Raw genomic sequence first — 18,446 nt, 5'->3', positions numbered from 1 at the left:
CTTTCTCTTTCAAAAAGTAATGACTGTTAAGATGAATTAGCCCCTGATTGCCCTAATTCTTCTCTTTTCTGTGAATATTTTTTTCTAAGCTGTTCTCTTTATTACGAAAGAGTCTAAAACACACACAAAAAGATATGTAATTACCTAAGTTGGTCAGAAAGGGCACCCAGCTGGTCCCTGGTCCCATTTCCATCAGAACAGACTCTAACCAGGTATTTTCTCCAAAATGAGAATCAAGTTCTCATTGCAGTATCTACAGAATGAAATTAAAATGCAAGTAGATTAGTTGTATAATTACAGGTGCTTTTCTTTTTCTGCTTCCTATGAAAAGATTTTAATGTTGGTGCCTCATAGTAATTTTTCCACCTTTAAAAGTTTTTTAATGAATGAGAAAGTTCAGACTTTGGAATAGTAACAAATCTATTTAAAATACTTGGTCCAAAAAAATTTTTTTAAAAATACAAGTACTTCTTTAACCAAATGTATTTTGCATTGGGAAATCCTTTTTCTTTTCTTTCCTTTTTTTTAAAGTTTTTATTTAAATTCCAGTTAACATACAATATTAGTTTTGGGTGTACAATATAGTGATTCAACACTTCCATAACAGCCCGTGCTCATCACGCAAATGCACTGCTCAGTCCCCATTTTCCCCCACCCCCCACCCACCTCCCTTCTGGTAGCCGTCAGTTTGTTCTCTATAGTTAAGAGTCTGTTTCTTGGTTTGCCTCTCTTTATCTCTTTTTTCCCCTTTGCTCGTTTGTTTTGTCTTAAATTCCCTATATAAGTAAAATCATATGGTGTTTCTTTCTCTGACTGACTTACCTCACTTAGCATAATACTCTATAGTTCCATCCATGTCGTTGCTGAGTAATATTCCATTATATATACACACCACATCTTCCTTATCCATTCATCAAGCGATGGACACGGGTTTTTTCCGTAATTTGGCTATTGTAGATAATGCTGCTATAAACATTGGGGTGTGTGTGTCCCCTCAACTCAGTATTTTTGTCTTCTTTGGGTAAATACCTAGTAGTGCAACTGCTGGATCATAGGGTAGTTCTATTTTTAACTTTTTGAGGAGGTTGGAAAATTCTTAAATAAACCAGTGGATAGGAAAGCAAGATCTGGATCGATTTAACCATAAGCATCTCCAAGCTTCTCTTTTCCATTTCTTTGAAGTATAACCAAAGGGAGTAATAACTGGTGGTTTTTGCATGAACGTAGTCACTGAAAACTTGAATATAAATATCTAGGAAGTCCTCCGTGTCATCACTATAAAGTCCTCAGTGTCATCCTGAGCTTTTTAGCTCTAATAAATCCATTCATGGTTAATACTTCATTCGTTATCTTTAATAGAGTAATACTAGAGTTCAGGAAAATATGTTGTGACAAGTGCAAACAGTGTTTTCTTATTTTAGATCCACTGACAAATGAAAAAGTAGCTGTCAGAGAGGAAAAGAGAAACTGAACCTTATGGCTTTAAAGTTAAAATCTACATCAAAAAAATATAAATAAATTAAGTTAAAATCTGCATCAGACGCAAACAAAAAACTCCATTTGCCCTTTAATGCATAGGGTGTCTTTGTCAATTTGCAATATATTGTTAATGTTTGAACATTTCCAGGCTTCATTACAAATTTATGATGACCATGCGCATAGTTTGCATAGCCCCTTGCTATTTGAATGCTTTGCTCCGTAACACACACTTGTGCCTAAACGAATTCTTCTTAATACCCAGAAGTGAGTGACTAGCCTAGTCCTGGCAGATAGATGCTTTGCCAGATCAGGTCACACTAATTGGCAATGACCACTAGATGGCAGCAAGTGACTAGCAATTTCTATCTTTTCTCCCCTACTTCGACTGAGTATTCTTAGGTCAAAGTTGCCTTTGATAATGGCCCAATTCTGTCTTTGCAGCCAAAACCCCACTTCAGATGAAGTCTTGTCCTGGTCTCAAAATTTTGACAAGATGATGAAGGCCCCAGCAGGAAGAAACCTTTTCAGAGAGTTTCTCCGAACAGAATACAGTGAAGAGAACCTACTTTTCTGGCTTGCCTGTGAAGACTTAAAGAAAGAGCAGAACAAAAAAGTAATCGAAGAAAAGGCCAGAATGATCTACGAAGATTACATTTCTATACTATCACCAAAAGAGGTAAAAATCTGGAAAATGTTAATGTGGGCTTCCTAAGACCAAGGATGAACCCAATGGGACCTCTGTCCACATAGGGTAATGCATGGGCTGTGGACAGGCTAGAAGGCTTCCCTGGGCAGATAATTTAGATTTCACTCTGAGAATGCACCTGAACATGAGTTTGAAGGTTAGATTTCCCCACTATGCTTTGATCATTTATCTCTCGCTGAATCGTGTGGGAGGCTACTTGCTTTTCAGAACTAACATTTACAAAGCCTGTTAAATACAATTTGCTTAATACGGTGACTTACGCTAAAAAGGAAAAGAAGAATTTACTGTGGGGCAGTGTTTCTCAAAGTGTGGTCCCCAGATCTCCTGTCTGAGAATCTCCTGGAGCATTTGTTTGGAAAGCAAATTCTTGAGGCCTATCCAGGACTTCTGAATCTGAATTTTTGGAAATAGAACCCAGGAATCTGGACTTAAAACAAGCTTTCCATGTACAAACTAGTTTGAAAAACTCTGTAATAGGACCTTAAAAAAAAAAGCTACCATGTTTGTTGATGCTTATGATAGAATTTTTACAGGATTGAAGAATGGGCCTTTATGACCCATTAATATTCTTAGGGGCGAGATGGGTCATAGCAAATCTTTTACTTATTCCAGTTATCCTGTTACTCAGAGTGCAAGCTATTTTTGCCATTGCCGAAACATACCTAATAAATAAGGAACATTGCAAGCAAACAAGTTAACACGTTTCCATTAACTTTTTAAAAATTAATTTGATCCTGAGTAATGCTCCAGCTGCCAGAGTTAAAAGCACCCGATGAGGGAGGAATTGGTAGCGTAGCCAGGCCTTGAAATGCTGAGTGACAGAGTCGCAGAGGTGCTTTAAGGCATTTGAATTTAGAGGTTCCTGAATGCCTTCTGTTCTCCGCATCACCCTCTTTTCATCTTTTCTGTCTCTGTCCGTTTAAATGTCCTGACCTGGTACCTTCTGCTCCACACTCCTCTCCTGTGTGTGCAGACATTTATAAAGTTCCCTAGAAACAGGCTCTGCTCGTTGGTGCTTCATCCAATCCGGGATGTGGCCCCAACGTATACACTATTTCACTTCTAATGAGGTGTACCTTAACAAGTTTAAAAAATTTGTTAGGTTATAATTGCCATTGGTATTCTAGAGGATTCCCATAGTATTTTGTCTCTGCAAAATGAGAAACCTGGAATTGGATACACAAAAAATTGTTTTACTTTTTATTTCCCTCATTAATATAGAAAAAGTATTCAGAGAAACGAGGTGGGGAGAATTTTTTCTGTAGCCTCAGTGCGTTTATTACTGATGCCACTTTGTGGTGCTGACATCAGAAATACATTCTTCAGGTTTGTAGTCAGTCTGGAACCTCGGCACCTAGCCAGTTCTACTTGGATTTTATCAGCATATACATTTCATTCTCATTTTTATTTTAATTTTGCATTACATGGCAAAGATATCAAAGGATCCAAATGTGCCCAAATGATGTGCTTCTCTTGCCCATAATTGGTGTTTGGGAAGATTATCTAGCCCATTTCTCTCCCCAAAATATATAATATGTATCATGTGAAAATGGCAGTTGTCTCAATTATCTAGTCTTGTTTGTACTATCTATGATGGGTGTGCTATTTTAAAATAATGTTGGTAGAAAAAATATTCTCCATATGAAGTACATAGAATTCCTTTATTTTACAGTCTCCATTTACTGGTTTTTAGTTTTTAGGGGAAACACTTTCCCATTGTCACACTCCTGGTTTTCAGATGTCCCTGATTAATGGAGCTTTGTAAAATAAACAATTTTCATAAAATTACTTCTTTGGCCCATAGTTTCAAGCTATCTTAGTTATTGATCACTGAAATATAAACTATTGGATTTTCATTGTTTTTGCAAAACTAATGGAGTTTTGCTTTAGCCTAATTTCTTTATTTTGGATATGAGTTTCACCAAAAAGTCATTAAAATATTATTTCCTGATCAAGAGCACTACCTTTCCTAAATTAAATGGACTAATATTTAGTGTAACAGACATATATCTTTTCTCCTTTGTGTATCTGCATTTGGACCATTACCCACTTTTTAATATCCTCAAAATACCACAGAGAGAGAGAGATGGAAGCAAAATTCAAATTTTTACCATTTTGCTATTTGTGTGCTGACTTGTAAATAACTCTTGACATATAATCTAAATGATTGGACTGTATGAAGTGCCTTTGTTTAGTCAAAGGATTGTTCTCCTGTCCACAAAGTAATTACATTTCATCATTTGATCATTGTTTAGTAGCAAAAACAAATAAACCAAAAGTAGGCATTTGCAATTATAAAAGAAAATTGTTTACAAGTTATATTTTAAGCTAAGGTATAGATATATTTACTCTTGAACCATGACCTGACTCACTGATACACTTAGAATATGGCATGTACTTCCTGGCCACCCCAGAACACTTTCTAAACTATTACATCTCACTGACCTTTCTGTGCAAAAACTTGTTAATTTGTAATCAGCCACAATACATTAATAACTGTCTGATGATACTGAGTTGTCACCCTTCAAATTTTGTTTTCCAACACTGGAGAGAACACATGTCACATCAAGAGAGCCCTGACTATGCAGTAGTAAGAGCACTGAACTAATCATTCGGGTTCATGGGACTCAGGATCTGGATTTGCTTCAGCCTGATTGTGTGGCTGGGGATAAATTAGTTCATTCTCTGATTTGTTATTCAGTTGTTTGTTTGGTTTACAAAAATAAAGATAAGAAGGGACACAGAGAATAGCAAACCAAATCCAGAATGACAGCTCTGAGGCTCTTGTGCTACTACTCCATTCTCTTCACCAAGTGATGTAGCTAATCCATCATGGTTCTTACTGCTATACCCAGATTCAACCAGAGAATTTATCTCAACACAATATTCAAAGCAGCCACTACAAATTGGAATTGGGATACATTTCCCATTTGGGATCCATTTTGCATTTGGCCTTTCTACCTCTGAAATTCTATAACTGTTTCTACTTATTCTGAATATTTTTAAAGAACATGAATATTTGAATCATTTATAAAATAAAGACTAAATAACTAAAAATTGTCAGGATTCCATTCTTAACTAGACCTCATTTTTTTCCACTAGACTCTCATTTTATCTTAATTTGATTGAGTTCTCATGTTCCTCTTGGTTAAATGTAGAGAAAGTCTACCTTCTTGAAATTATTTATATCTAGATAACTTATTTTCTTCCTGAAGCCAGTGTGCTTAAAATTACGTTTCATTATTTGAAGAGTGTGTTTTATGCATTTTTAATAATTTGAGTATTATTTTATAAAACAGATGTTTGCAATCAGGAGACAATATAACTTCCATTTCTTGGTATAGAGTACATTTCAAGAGGGAAAGGACAAATTTTAAGTTAAAAAAAGCAACTAAAAACAAATAAAGAAGAGCATTTTTCAGAAGTAAATTTTTTATGTGATGTTCTCAGAGAAAATAAATGGGGGGTAGTAAAGAGGAATTTAAGATTAATAGTAATCTTACTGCAGATATCAGCTGCTGATGGCAGTTTATATTTATTAAATATTGAAAAGACAAACCCAGCAAAACTAAGAACATTAATAAAAAGTCTATTTGGGGTTCCCAGGCTGTCTCATGCAACTCTTGAACTCTTGTAAGTTCAAGGCCCACATTGGGGGTAAAGATTACTTAAAAAATAAAATCTCAAAAAAAAAAAAAAAGTCTATTACCTACTATAAGCAGCATCGAGCTATCGAATGAATAAGTAATTATACGTCTTGCCACAAACGTAAGACATACCTGCGACGAAGAAGACTGTTCAGTTTTCTACATATCTCTTTAGTGATGGCATTGTCCTTAACCTGGGCTGTAATCCAGCCCTACTACTGCTTACCATCCTTATGACACTGAGCAACTCACTTCAGTGCTCTTTGACCTCAGCTTCCTCATCATGCAGAGCAATGGCAGAGAAGAAACTCAAAAACTCACTAACTCTCTAGCTTTCCAGCTCTCTCACATGGTGATTTCTCACATGGTTGTTTGCTTCTTCTGATTTCATCCTGAATTTCCAGTTGTTATCTGGGAGAAAAAAAGCAGTAAACCTGTTCAAATTCCAAAATTATCTAAAAATAATTCATATGTGATAGACACGTGGATTCTGTGTTTGCAAGTATGTGACTCTTTAAACAAACTTATGTGAATTTCGCACTTTTGATCATTTAAATTGGTTTTTCTAAACAGGACTCATTTGACTGTATTTTCCTAGATTCATTTCTTTGTGCATGCATATTATTATTCAAAAAATACTTGACTGTTTCCTATGAGCCAGATACTGGGTTAAATGTTGGGAGTATGTTGGTGAACAAGAGAAACACTGGCCTATCTTTTACAGAGCTTACATTTCAGGAAGACAGACAAATCATCTCAAAAGCAAATAACTAAAAATTGTGATAAACATTATGATGGAGGTGGAGGTCAATGGTATCGTTTAGAAGAGGGGTAGTCAGGTAGGGTCACTCTGAGAAGGTAAAATTCAAGTTGATAGAAAGTCTGAAGACACTGTGCTTGATCAAAAAGGTGTCATGATACCAAAGGTCTGTTATTATTATTATTAATATCACTTTACATTGGGCTTAAACTTTGTTATTGACAAAATGGTCTCACATATATTATTAATTTATCACAATATATTATCACAATATAGGTCTCACAAGAATCCTTTAGCCACTAGGACAGAGGGCACCATTTTACAGCAAAGGAAATAAATGAATTCTCAAAGAGGTAAACCAGCTATTGGAGGACATCGGAACTATATCTGGTAAAGACAGAACACAAGCCCAAGGTCTTCTGATTCCAAATGTGGTGCCCTTTCAACTGTCATATGCTGACTTGTAATCTCATTGCGTAGTATTGTCTTCATGACTTCTATAAATTTCTATAAACCCTACCTTAGAACCTAAGACAAAATAAGAAACAGTAATCATAACCACTATGCCTGAACTCTCCCTCAGACAAGCAAGATAAACTTTCCCATCGTTTGGGCCCTACCAAGAATATGGTTACTGCACTTTATCCAGTGATCTTTGTTCCAAGAAATAAATTCCAGTAGTTATATTTGCAATTTATAATTATTTTCAGTAGAAGTAACCAACACAAAATAATATGACTAAAAGTACACATGGTATAAATTTACTAAAACTAATGGGAGAATCCAATATTCTTTATAAAATTTAACATGAGAAAACCACATTTAGTTAAAATTAAAAAGAGTATCTCCAGTGGCAGAAGCTATCACTGGTAAAATTTAATATGAACTTATAAAGGAAAAAGAAAAAAAATCAGAATTTTACTTCAAAAAGAATCCTAAGTAAAGCATCTTTGGTAAAATTAAAAATAAAACGGGGGAAAATGGAGGAAAAAACTTAATCATGATATCTAAAAAACTGTTTAAGGAATTAACCTAATTAATTTAAGGAGGGTCTCCACAAGGGAAAAAGACTTTCAGTGAAAATTCATCATTTTCAGCATAATTCTGCCCCAAAAGTCCATGAAGTCAAAATTTCCATTGCATCTTGATGGCTAGAATTGAAAGGCAGGGTCAACACTTAGCATACAACCTTCTGGCAATATTCACCTATCTCAGAGTTCTCCTCCACTGGGTAGGAAATGCAGCAAGGTTAAGCAGGTCTGTGACTCAGTTTGAGCCAGGTTTTTCCATGCCACACTAGCAAGACTTGTGTCTTCCTTCCCTCCACTTTATCTCCACACTCTTGTTGGACCTTCAGCACTCATGACATTTTTCTCCCAACTTGTTTGTGGAGTTGCAGGTAGATATTTGTATGTTTGCAAGCCACTTGCTTTTCTTCTTCCCCTGTCTCCTGCTCCCTGTGCGAGTGAAGTTTCCAAGTTCCGTGAGGCCTATCACAAAGTCACGTAAGCCTTTGAAACTTCACTTGCCACCTGTCAGCATGGCCACTGTGCCCAGCACTGCTGCAGCTGCTAGGTGAATGCTGCCAAATCCGTAGGAGCTGTCCGGGGCAGTCCCGCAAGAGTACTTCTTCTTCTGTTAATGCAGTGACTGCTGCATTGTGCTGTCCCCTCCCCTCCCCAGATGTGAGTCTCAGAGGACTGAGTACTACCAGAATTCCCATTGCCCAAGGGCAGCTCTTGTCTTGCGTTTCTCAACCTTCTCTTCCCTTAGAATGAGTCCTTTATGGGAAACTCCTCAGTCTTTGGACCCCAGATTAGATGGGGCTATGAGCCATCCAGTCGTGCCTGAATCCTATGGTGACTATGGCTCAGGCCCATGCTGGGATCCACCCCCACTAACTTGTATTATAGATATTCCACAGTCTGAAGCACAGAGATGCCACCAGATGAAACTATAGATTGTTATACCCATGGGGTTTATCCTTGTTATTTGACCTCTCTCCACTTCTTTTGACTGACAACCTTTCCAAACAAGCAGATCTTAAGGTAAATATTTTATTTTTTAAATAGAAATAGCAAATGAGTTTTTGTTACAGGTTACTAAATGTTGGATGACTTTCTCTGTGATCTTTCAGTACGGTTTTTAATTTACAAAAAAATTTTACAGGGAGAACTCAAGACATTTAATAATTAAAGGTATTTTATTTCTGTCTTAAGATACCTAATAGGGTTCCAGCCACAAGCAATTATACTGTTTTTGATTATGCTGTTATTTAGAAATAAATGATCTTTCTTTATCACTAATCTAACATTTACCTCCCCCATTGAAACAAAAAGTTCTCAAGTTTGAAAGTAAGAGCAAAAACATTTACAGAAACACTTGAGTGGTGATAACACCACGTTTCAGTGTGAGATCAGTTTGAACTCCAGTGTCAACATATTCCAATTGAGTGGAAAGATAATATTTTTAAATAAAAAGCTAAGAAAAAAATTCTGTATGTTTTATTACTTTGTACTTGATGATGACCTCAGATGGCTCAGATAACACAGAGAATTAAACCTAAATGACCCATTTCCAGCACTTTTTTTTTTAAGGAATTCCTTTAAGACAATACATAGTTCAGCCAAGAAACATTTAATTTTTTCCATAACGTTGGTCTAGCTAAGCCACGGAAATTTAGTCTGGATCACCATTGCCCTCTCATAGCACCCGTCTCTGGGGTGTAGCAATCAACCCAATTCCTCTGTATGGGCCATATAGAGCTCAGGAATCTGGGGACACCCAGACAGAATATGACCCCCTTCAGTCCTCAGGACTATCTCAGACCCCAGGCTCAATCCAAACAGTAGGTGGGAAAAGAAGCCAGAACCAAAAAGGCTTTTGCAAAATGCTTATGACAAAATGTTTAGCTATAAATATGAAAGGTTTCTATCGATGTGAGTACATCGTGAGACAGGTAATATGGATCACAGTGCTCGAGTCCCTGCTCAACAGTGAGGACTGAGGAAACCAAGCAGGACAAGTTTGCGACGGCTGCCTCTCAGGTTTTCCTAACATGTCACTTCAGAGCAAAGCTTACTTCTGTTCCCTAAGCCTGCCCTTACTGCTATTTATTTTTCCCCCATTCCCTTTCCAGCAGCCCTACCAGCTCCAACAGGATCAGCATTTAGTGAGGGAAAACAAAACAAAACAAAAAACTATCATTTGCAGAATTTAATTTTTTATGCTTTTTAAATAACACTGTACTGATTACTTGTACGGGTATTCTAAATTCCGACTTACATTTCTACTTTCAAAGACTCCACTTCAAGCAATTGTTCTACTTAATCTGTAGAACAGAGATCTTTAGATGTATCTCTGTATAAGGACCATAAAGTTCTCTGTGCCTTGCCAGGTACCCCCAAGACATGGAAAATGCCTGCTGTGGTTTTGCTCTATGACACCCTTCCACGTTCCTGGTTTCTTACTTTGACACTACAGGATTTGTTGAGATATAAAACTATCAGGAATCAGCACTCGATATCATGCTAATTTTTGCCAGAGAACTACTCTCTGCCAGATTTTTCCTTGTACCATCGAGAGAGTCACCCCAGCGGTTATCTAATAGGAGGAGATAAATTTGTCTTCTGGCTACAGAATTCTCCAGTGCCTCAACTTTGAATAGAAATGGTCAAAAACCCCTGAGTGCCTAGAAAAGATAAATCCAAGTAAGCCAGGATCTCTGTGAACTAAATTTCTGGTTTAAAAGACAAGTTATGTTTTGTTTGTTTTAGTTCAACTCTTGAGGAAGAAAACTATGCAAGGTGATGTAGCCTTGGAAAAGGTAACCTCAAAAAAAAAAAAAAAAGTAACCTCAAGATTTTTAGGTAGTTGGATTTAACCCTTTGAAGTTTCTCTGAAATGTCACAAACCTATATTTACTTAATTGAGATCTTTTGAAAAAAATTTTTATTTAATGTATCTGCTCTTATTTCTTTTTAGGTCAGTCTCGATTCTCGAGTTAGAGAGGTGATCAATAGAAATCTGTTGGATCCTAACCCTCACATGTATGAAGATGCCCAACTTCAGATATATACCTTAATGCACAGAGATTCTTTTCCAAGGTTTTTGAACTCTCAAATTTATAAGTCCTTTGTTGAAAGTACTGCCAGCTCTACTTCTGAATCTTAATTTTCATTAAAAAAAAAATCATTTTGGAGGGCTGGGGGGGGAGATAAAAGTAGTTAAATAACACCAGAAACTGAGTTCCTGGAGAACTACAGTTTAGCATTCCTCAGGCTACTGTGAAAATACAACCATATGGTCTTTGTCTCCATTTTTATCAAGGTTATCCTGGTTACGTTTGGAGAAAATACCACATACAAACAATGAATTGCCAAATTAAGTTTGTTCTATTCGACACTCATTCTACTTGCAAGCAAACTGTATTTGTAGTCCTATGAACAGTCTCCTAGTGTATCCCCAGAGACTGCATGTGCAAAGTAAAACTGCTTCATTTGCCACGTAGCTGTTGTAATATTTAATCCAATGGCATAACTTATATCTGTATTTAAGGACTTTTGTGCAATATGGTCTTATAGAAATAATTGCCAAAAAAAATTGGCTGTGGTTTGCGTTTTTAAATATACTCTAAGACAGAAAAAGCCAACTTTTAAGTTGTAACAGAGGTATTCAACATGCTATATGCTGTGTTCAGTACATTCATTTTGAAGCCAATATTTCTGTACATGGAAAAAGAGCTATTTATCTCTGTTTGTTGGGACATCCTATTGGGGGATTCCTCTGGTTGTTCACTGCCAAAACTGTGGCATTTTCTTTACAGAATAGTTTGCTATGTAAAAAAATAAACAACAAATAATAAGAAGAAGAAAAGAGAAAAAAAAGCACAAAACAATTTGAAGTTATTCTATCTCAATGACAAATTAAAGAGTGATAATTGTTTTTAATTGTAATAGAAGAAAATCTATGTATATATCAGATGTCCAATACTGTAATTAATTTATTAAAGACTGGCTCTCCAGTTCTGAAACGGTTGTGTAAAGTATGTACTTTAGCAAGAAAAAAAAAAAATACTAAGCTCGATAACTTAGTTTTGGAATATAAAAAAAAAAGGATTTAATAAAGGAATGCCTAAATGTAGCATCATAAAACATTTTGATGAATAGCATCTGTCCTGTGGCATATTTTCCTTGAAAGCAAAATCCAATGAAAAGCTAAGTTTTTAACCAAGAGAAGTTTTGTAAGGGTTATGAAGAAGATAATTCTCTACTTCAGACCTTAACTGTTTTCATAGTATCTTCAGAATGACTTATTTTAAAAATGTTAAAACCAAACTATTAATACTCATCCGTAATTGAAAGGCAGTACAGTGCTCAAATCTTCTAGCTGCCGTATTATTTTTTATAAGCACCACTAAATCTTTAAGACAGAATACTTGCCTGATATTGACATGTACTTTTGACATTCAAGAAAACAGTGTCCTATCATGCACACACACAGAAAAGTCAGTGTCATATTTATATCAAGGTGTTACATTTGAATATTACTATCCCCTGGAGGCTATTTTTTTAACTTAAAATAAATATAGTATTGAGTCACCTAAAGTGAAAGTTTTAAAAATATTTATATCCACTGAGAATACTGGCCTTATATTAAGGATGATATTAAAATTATAGGTTTTGTCATTTTTTAACTACCTCTCATTTTTTAATTTATTAAACATTTTTAAAATAAACAAGTTTGGGGTTTTCTTTTTAAAATTTATTTTACTTGAAAGGTTGGCATCATAAGTTTCTTTTTCCATAAAACTTAAGACATTTCAAGAATTGTTTTTTTAAGTGAATTTGATTTTCTAATTTATATAGAATTCAGGAGATATGGTTAAAAGGGCTATTACCTATTCCCTATGCAAATATTTTAACTGTTGCAGTGTTTGACAAAATGGGATTTAAAAAAAGTTTGCAGAGTAGAAAACAAAATGTTCTGTTTACACTGGCGTTGCTGACTATCCTACCATATTCAGCACTTTTAAATACATTATTTATGAAAATGTAGTTAGAATACAAGATAGAAAATATTTATAATAATCATTTCTTTTAACAAATGCCTGTTTTTGTCTGAAAGTGTTAGTGCGTTAAGACATACTTTATCCATGTCAATTAGATATTTCCTATTTGAATAATAGGTTTCAGTAATATGTTGAAAAAAAGATAGCTATGAAGATGTTTACAAAAGTCCTATTTTTTTTCTGAAAGAGTGAAGAAAAACCTACAAGAATCATCACTTCTATTGTGAAGTTCTATTGTTCCTAAATTATTTAATTTTTTCTTGAGTAGAATTGAGTTTATCATGCTTCTATGATGTATTCACATATATGTTGTAATATCATACTTGTTGCACAATAAATTGGTGCACATGACCAGAAAATATGTAATATACTAAGATACACTGCATGCATCAATCTTTTTACATGTAGACTTTATATTCTTGTTGTTACTATATATGATGGTGACCTGCTAGCCATAAGTTATCTTTATAAGATACTTTGGACTATTAGATGAATTGTCTGTTTGACAATACCTTTAATATTTTACCAAATGTAAAAGATAAGGGCCCTTATAAAGAGTCCTAATCTCTAACCTGGGCATTGGTAGAATACAGACTTTGAAGTTAGTGTATCCTTTTGAAACCTGATTAGGAAGTTGGGTTGAGAATGATTCTAGAGCAGATTTACACATCGGATGTCAGTAGCCATGATATGTGAGCATTTCTGCGCTAAAGTCCTATTGGGGGGGAGGGGAGGTTTCTCATTTAATTTCAAAATGTTTAAAGTTTCTGTCTACGAGTACGTCTGTATATTTGCAACTCTACCGATTTTTAAAGTATGGTATAACTCCTTCTGTTCTAATTACAGAGCTATAATAAACAAACGAAAAGCCCTCAGCTGGTGTCTATGCTACCATTCCAAGAGCACAATATTTGTTATGGTAGAATTTGATTTTTCCTAGTGAAACTATTCCTCCCTGGGGACAAATTAGCACTTTAGAAGGTACACTTTGTGTTTTAGATTGTCGGGATATCTTTGTGTACTGTTAGAATCTGCTAATGCACACAGAAAGACATTAATGCTCTTTCTATAGTGCCTAAATTCAGAGGTGTCTATCATGGAAAGAAAAGTAGAGGGTATAGATTATATATAAATACATACAACTAAATTGGAGAGCCAGATTTACTCAGAGATGGATCTTGTACATAGATCACACTAATAATGGATGGATGATGCTTCTTCTTCTTTACTCTGGATAATTGTTATTATGTTACTCAAAGGGAATACAGATGTTCCAACAGTGTTATAGGGCAGCTCTAAGCACAATGGGTGCACTGGCATATGAACAACAATAGCAAAACACAGTTTTGATATCAATGTTATGGAGTGCAAAAATCAAGACCATAATATGGTCTTTTTTTAAAAAAAATCTTAAAATATGTACATAGGATGACCAGTTCTGATATTTGGTCATGGTGCATGGGGTGTTTATTAGTATCCTTTAATGCTGCCTAGGTTCTTACTTACAGAATGAAATGCATATCATATATTTACCTGATAGTTCAGTTTTGCAAAAGGACTATAGAAATAGGTAAATAATGTTTATATATTAGGGGCAAAAATACATTTTCACCCCATTAAGCTGACTTAAAGTTTCCTTAATTTTGAATGTATCCATTTTTTTCTGTACACTTTTAACATATTGAAAAAATGTCATATCGTGATTGTGACAAGTTACATTTGCAAAAAATACAACATATCAGATGCTTTGAGGAGTAAATATAGAAGGAAGAAATTTTAAATACAATCAGAAAATAGGAAAATAAGAACTCTTTCAAAAGCCACCTAAAATTTCTTAGGTCTAAAATGCCTATAGATAGAACCCTATCAAACATGAATTTTAAAAACTGCTCTATGCAATGGCAAATTATTTTGAAAGGTGGTAAAGACAGTTCCAGAAAACTTTTTTGCCTGTGTATTTATATTGACAGCTTCTGACCCTAATTTTCAAATATATTATGCAGACATTTATATTTGCATGCTTTTTTCAGTTCTTTTTAAATTTCTGACCAATATAACATGCTTGTTCTCCTGAGAAAACAGTATTAAATCTGTAAAAATTTTAGTTATTCCTCACTTGTTACAACTGCAAATATTTATCAATAAAACTGATACCAAAAACTTGGCTTCTGATCTTCCCTGCAACGTTCTTAATAGTATCCTCGCCACACATGATGGTGTATAGACTGATACTATTGTTACCAAATACCAGGCTTTACTTATAAATTTGAATTCAAGTTACATATCTGTCTCATGGGACTTTGGGCAAATACTATATGGAACCTCTCTGAGCCTGCTTCCTCATCTTCAAATGGGGAATAGAATACTTTATTTCCAGGGTAGCCATGAGAATTCAAAGAAGTCAACATGGAAAGAATGAAGTTTTACATATATTATTACTACTTTATCAAAGTTCTCCAGCTCAATAATTATTCCCATTTCAAGAATGTATGAATTAAATGCCACTATTCTTTAGAAACCATACTTTAAAAGTCTGATTTAATTATTCATCAAACAAATACAACCACGCTTATTTTCAGGTGGAGGACTATATGAATCTGTTACTGCTGTGTTCAGTATGATTCAGATTCAGTTTTCAGTTGACAAACATCACACTGAACCACAACCAAGCAGTATGTTTCTTTCAATGACACACATACACAAGTATATGTGTATAGATGTGTGTATGCCTATGTGTGCATAATATTGTAGGCTTAAAGTAAATGCTTAAATAAGATAAATAAAAAATAAATCATCTGAAAATTTTATTTCCAAAGGAAATAAGACAACATTCCCAAGGACAGGAAGAATATAAACATCAAATAATTTGCCAAATAAATATGTGGAAATAAAGCTGCAACTAAGTTATGAGAGACTGGCCATTAGAAAACACTGATACTGGCATGGAATAGAAAGCATTCTGGTATGATTTTTTTAAAAATTTTACTATGAAAATATGAAAATTAAGGAATAAAAGACAGTTGGGTGTTCATAAAATTTTTCATTAAACCTTTTATTTTTTTATTTTTTTATTTTAGTAGTATTTGCATTTTTTTATTATGTTCAATTAGCCAACAAATAATACATCATTAGTTTTTGATGTGTCATACACAACTAGTGAATCGTTAAACACTACATAATAAACCTTTTATTTTAGAATAGTTTTAGATTCACAGAAAAATTGCAAAGATACTACAGAGGTTCCATATACTGTACACCCATTGTGATGTTTGTCACAACTAATGAACCAATATTGATGCATTAAGGCTATGATTTATTCAGATTTCCTCAGCTTTTACCTAATGTCTTTTTTCTGTTACAGGATTTCATTCAAGATACACATAACATTTAGCGATCCTGTCTTCTTAAGTTCCGCTTAGTTGCAACAGTTTCTCAAACTTTTTTTTGGTTTTGATGACCTTGACAGTATTGAAGAGTACTGGTCTGGTACTTTGTAAAATGTCCCTTAATTGGAATTTGTCTGATGTTTTCCCCATGATTAGACAGGTGTTACCAGTTTTTGGAAGACCACAGAGGTAAAGTGCATTTATATCACATAATATCAGAGGTACATATACCATCATGACTTAAAACTGTTAATATTGACCTTGATCATCTGGTTGAGGGTAGTATTTATTAGGTTTCACCACTGTAAAGCAATACATTATTAAGAGGTCATATCAGAGGTAAACGTACTGGACATTTACGCTGGGCTAAAAACATTCTAAGCAGATTCCTCAGCACTGTTATTAGGTTCCATTAAATGACTGCTAACAAATACCATGATGAAAATACAATAAACTGAAAAGTGTAGTGGGAAAATAAAACTCCAAAACTGTTAGTTTGAATATTCACTTAATGGAGGTGAAAGTGAATTTTTTCCCTTGAACTATCTTTACTTTATCCTCTACATCCCTTGGATAGTAAAGACTTATTTTAATTGTCATAAGAGGTAATTTAAATCAGTAATCATTTTGCTGAGTGCTTTTCCATATTGCCCTCAACAGAATAATGAACACTGATTAATGAAATAATGTAAAAGACTTGATTTTTTCCCCCTTGCTGTAACCTATTTGTCATAAATACAGCTTCTTGTATATGATTTTAGGGTGTTTGCTAAATATAAAAACTAATTTCAATGTATTTGGTTCTGTAAAATTTATCATTTTGAATGTGTACAATTTTTTGCTACCATGTTCATTGTACTCAATAATCTATATCCATATTTTGTAGTCCACTAATAATAGTGGACCATAAAGGAGTTTTGAATGCATGAATGCAACTTGAGACACATGCTTGGTTATTTTGCAATGTCAGAATAACTGTAGGTACTTATAAATTGAATAGATAATCTAGATTATTTTTCCTCCAATTTAAGTTGTTTTGGGTTTTTATTTCCCCGTCCTTGAGAATCTATTTTATCATTTTACCTATGTACAAATAGTAGATTTCCTGAAAATGCTAGAATCTTCAATATGTAATAATAGAATTTGAGCATGACAACAATGTAAGGAAATTCAGAAGTCTCAAACTATTTGTTTTGAGTTTTCGAAGTAAATCAAGCTACAGTTATTTTCATTAAACTATATTGTGGAAACCTATAAATATTATTGTAAAATGCACATGCATTACACTTTTTAAAAATGTTTTGAATTAATAAAGAATTCACCAATGTATCCTTAGACAAGTTACTGTTTCCTCATTGGTGTAACACTATAGGAGTAAAAGGTACACTAACTTACATTACTTAAATTGCTTATGCATCTTAGGGAATATAATAATTTCTGGCTGGATTCTCTACAGCATTCCATAAAGTTATTGCTGCTCACATTTTTTCACCTTTTATAAATAATAAAGTATATTCTTGAAATGACTTGAGAATTCAGCTTAGAGATTTATCATACTGAGTTCAAATGACTCCCACCCATTTCCATGGTTTAAAAAAATTCAGAGTGTAGACTTGCGAAATAGCTGATTCTAATAAGGATAAATAACGACCTGATACTCCTGTTCTACACTCGGATCAGAATTAAAATAAAATGGGTTTCAACCACTATCTTAAAGAAAAACAATTTTACAAAGTAGTGTGGCTTGAATACGGAAAGTGAAACGAATAGTTGAGGTAATCATTTGGAGCTTTTAAGTAGCAAAACCTATTTTTGCTCTATATAATGTGGAGAGTCAAGTCATTCCTCCACTTTGCATTAGTAAGGAATGAATAGAGACAATGCAAGCTCATCTTACGAGAATTTTATACCTAACCTCAGTAGTTTTGATTAGACGACTTAAGGATGACTTAACCTTGCCAAGGGCTCCCGTATTTACCATTTGATTCTTTAAAAAACAAATTGCAAGTTTTCAGTATTTCAGCTCTCTCAACAGTTAAAACATTTAGTACACCCTGCGCAAACCAGTGGGAGTTCCCAGAGTGAGTCAGCCCTGGCATTCCCAGGACTGTCTTGGTTATATTTATACCCTCATATCCACCCCTCTGGTGGGTTGTGAAAAGCTCTTTTGAAAAAATGCAAAGCGTTATACCAATAAACCTCAGTAACCGTGGCACTAATCCGCTATCTCAAGGTTTTTGGAGGGAGATGGAGGTTGGGCTACCAAAGGCGGGACTCTGAAGGCTCTGCTGCGCTGTGGTTTATTGGAACAGGGAATCACTCAATCTCTTTTAAAAGTAGATAACGATAACTCGGAGTGAGAATGGACGGGCAGGAGACTCGGTGAGGAAGGAAGTCG

General features: G+C 34.6%; 1 protein-coding gene across 1 annotated transcript in view; it reads left to right on the top strand.

Moving 5' to 3' along the window:
* The window catches only part of RGS17 (regulator of G protein signaling 17), a 92,032-nt gene extending 75,384 nt beyond the window's left edge, over positions 1-16,648 (top strand). Inside the window, exons 4-5 of the mRNA XM_045805385.2 lie at positions 1,921-2,155; positions 10,577-16,648. Coding sequence (XP_045661341.1) covers positions 1,921-2,155; positions 10,577-10,765 — 424 coding nt within the window. The 3' untranslated portion in view covers positions 10,766-16,648. The remainder of the gene's footprint in view (positions 1-1,920; positions 2,156-10,576) is intronic.
* Positions 16,649-18,446: the final 1,798 nt, after the last annotated feature.

Source organism: Ursus americanus, chromosome 11, assembly GCF_024610735.1.
Source record: "Ursus americanus isolate L20-20 chromosome 11, mUrsAme1.1.p, whole genome shotgun sequence".
Classification (NCBI taxonomy): domain Eukaryota; kingdom Metazoa; phylum Chordata; class Mammalia; order Carnivora; family Ursidae; genus Ursus; species Ursus americanus.
The sequence above is the reverse complement of the archived record's forward strand: the minus strand, read 5'-3'. Positions and strand labels throughout refer to the sequence as shown.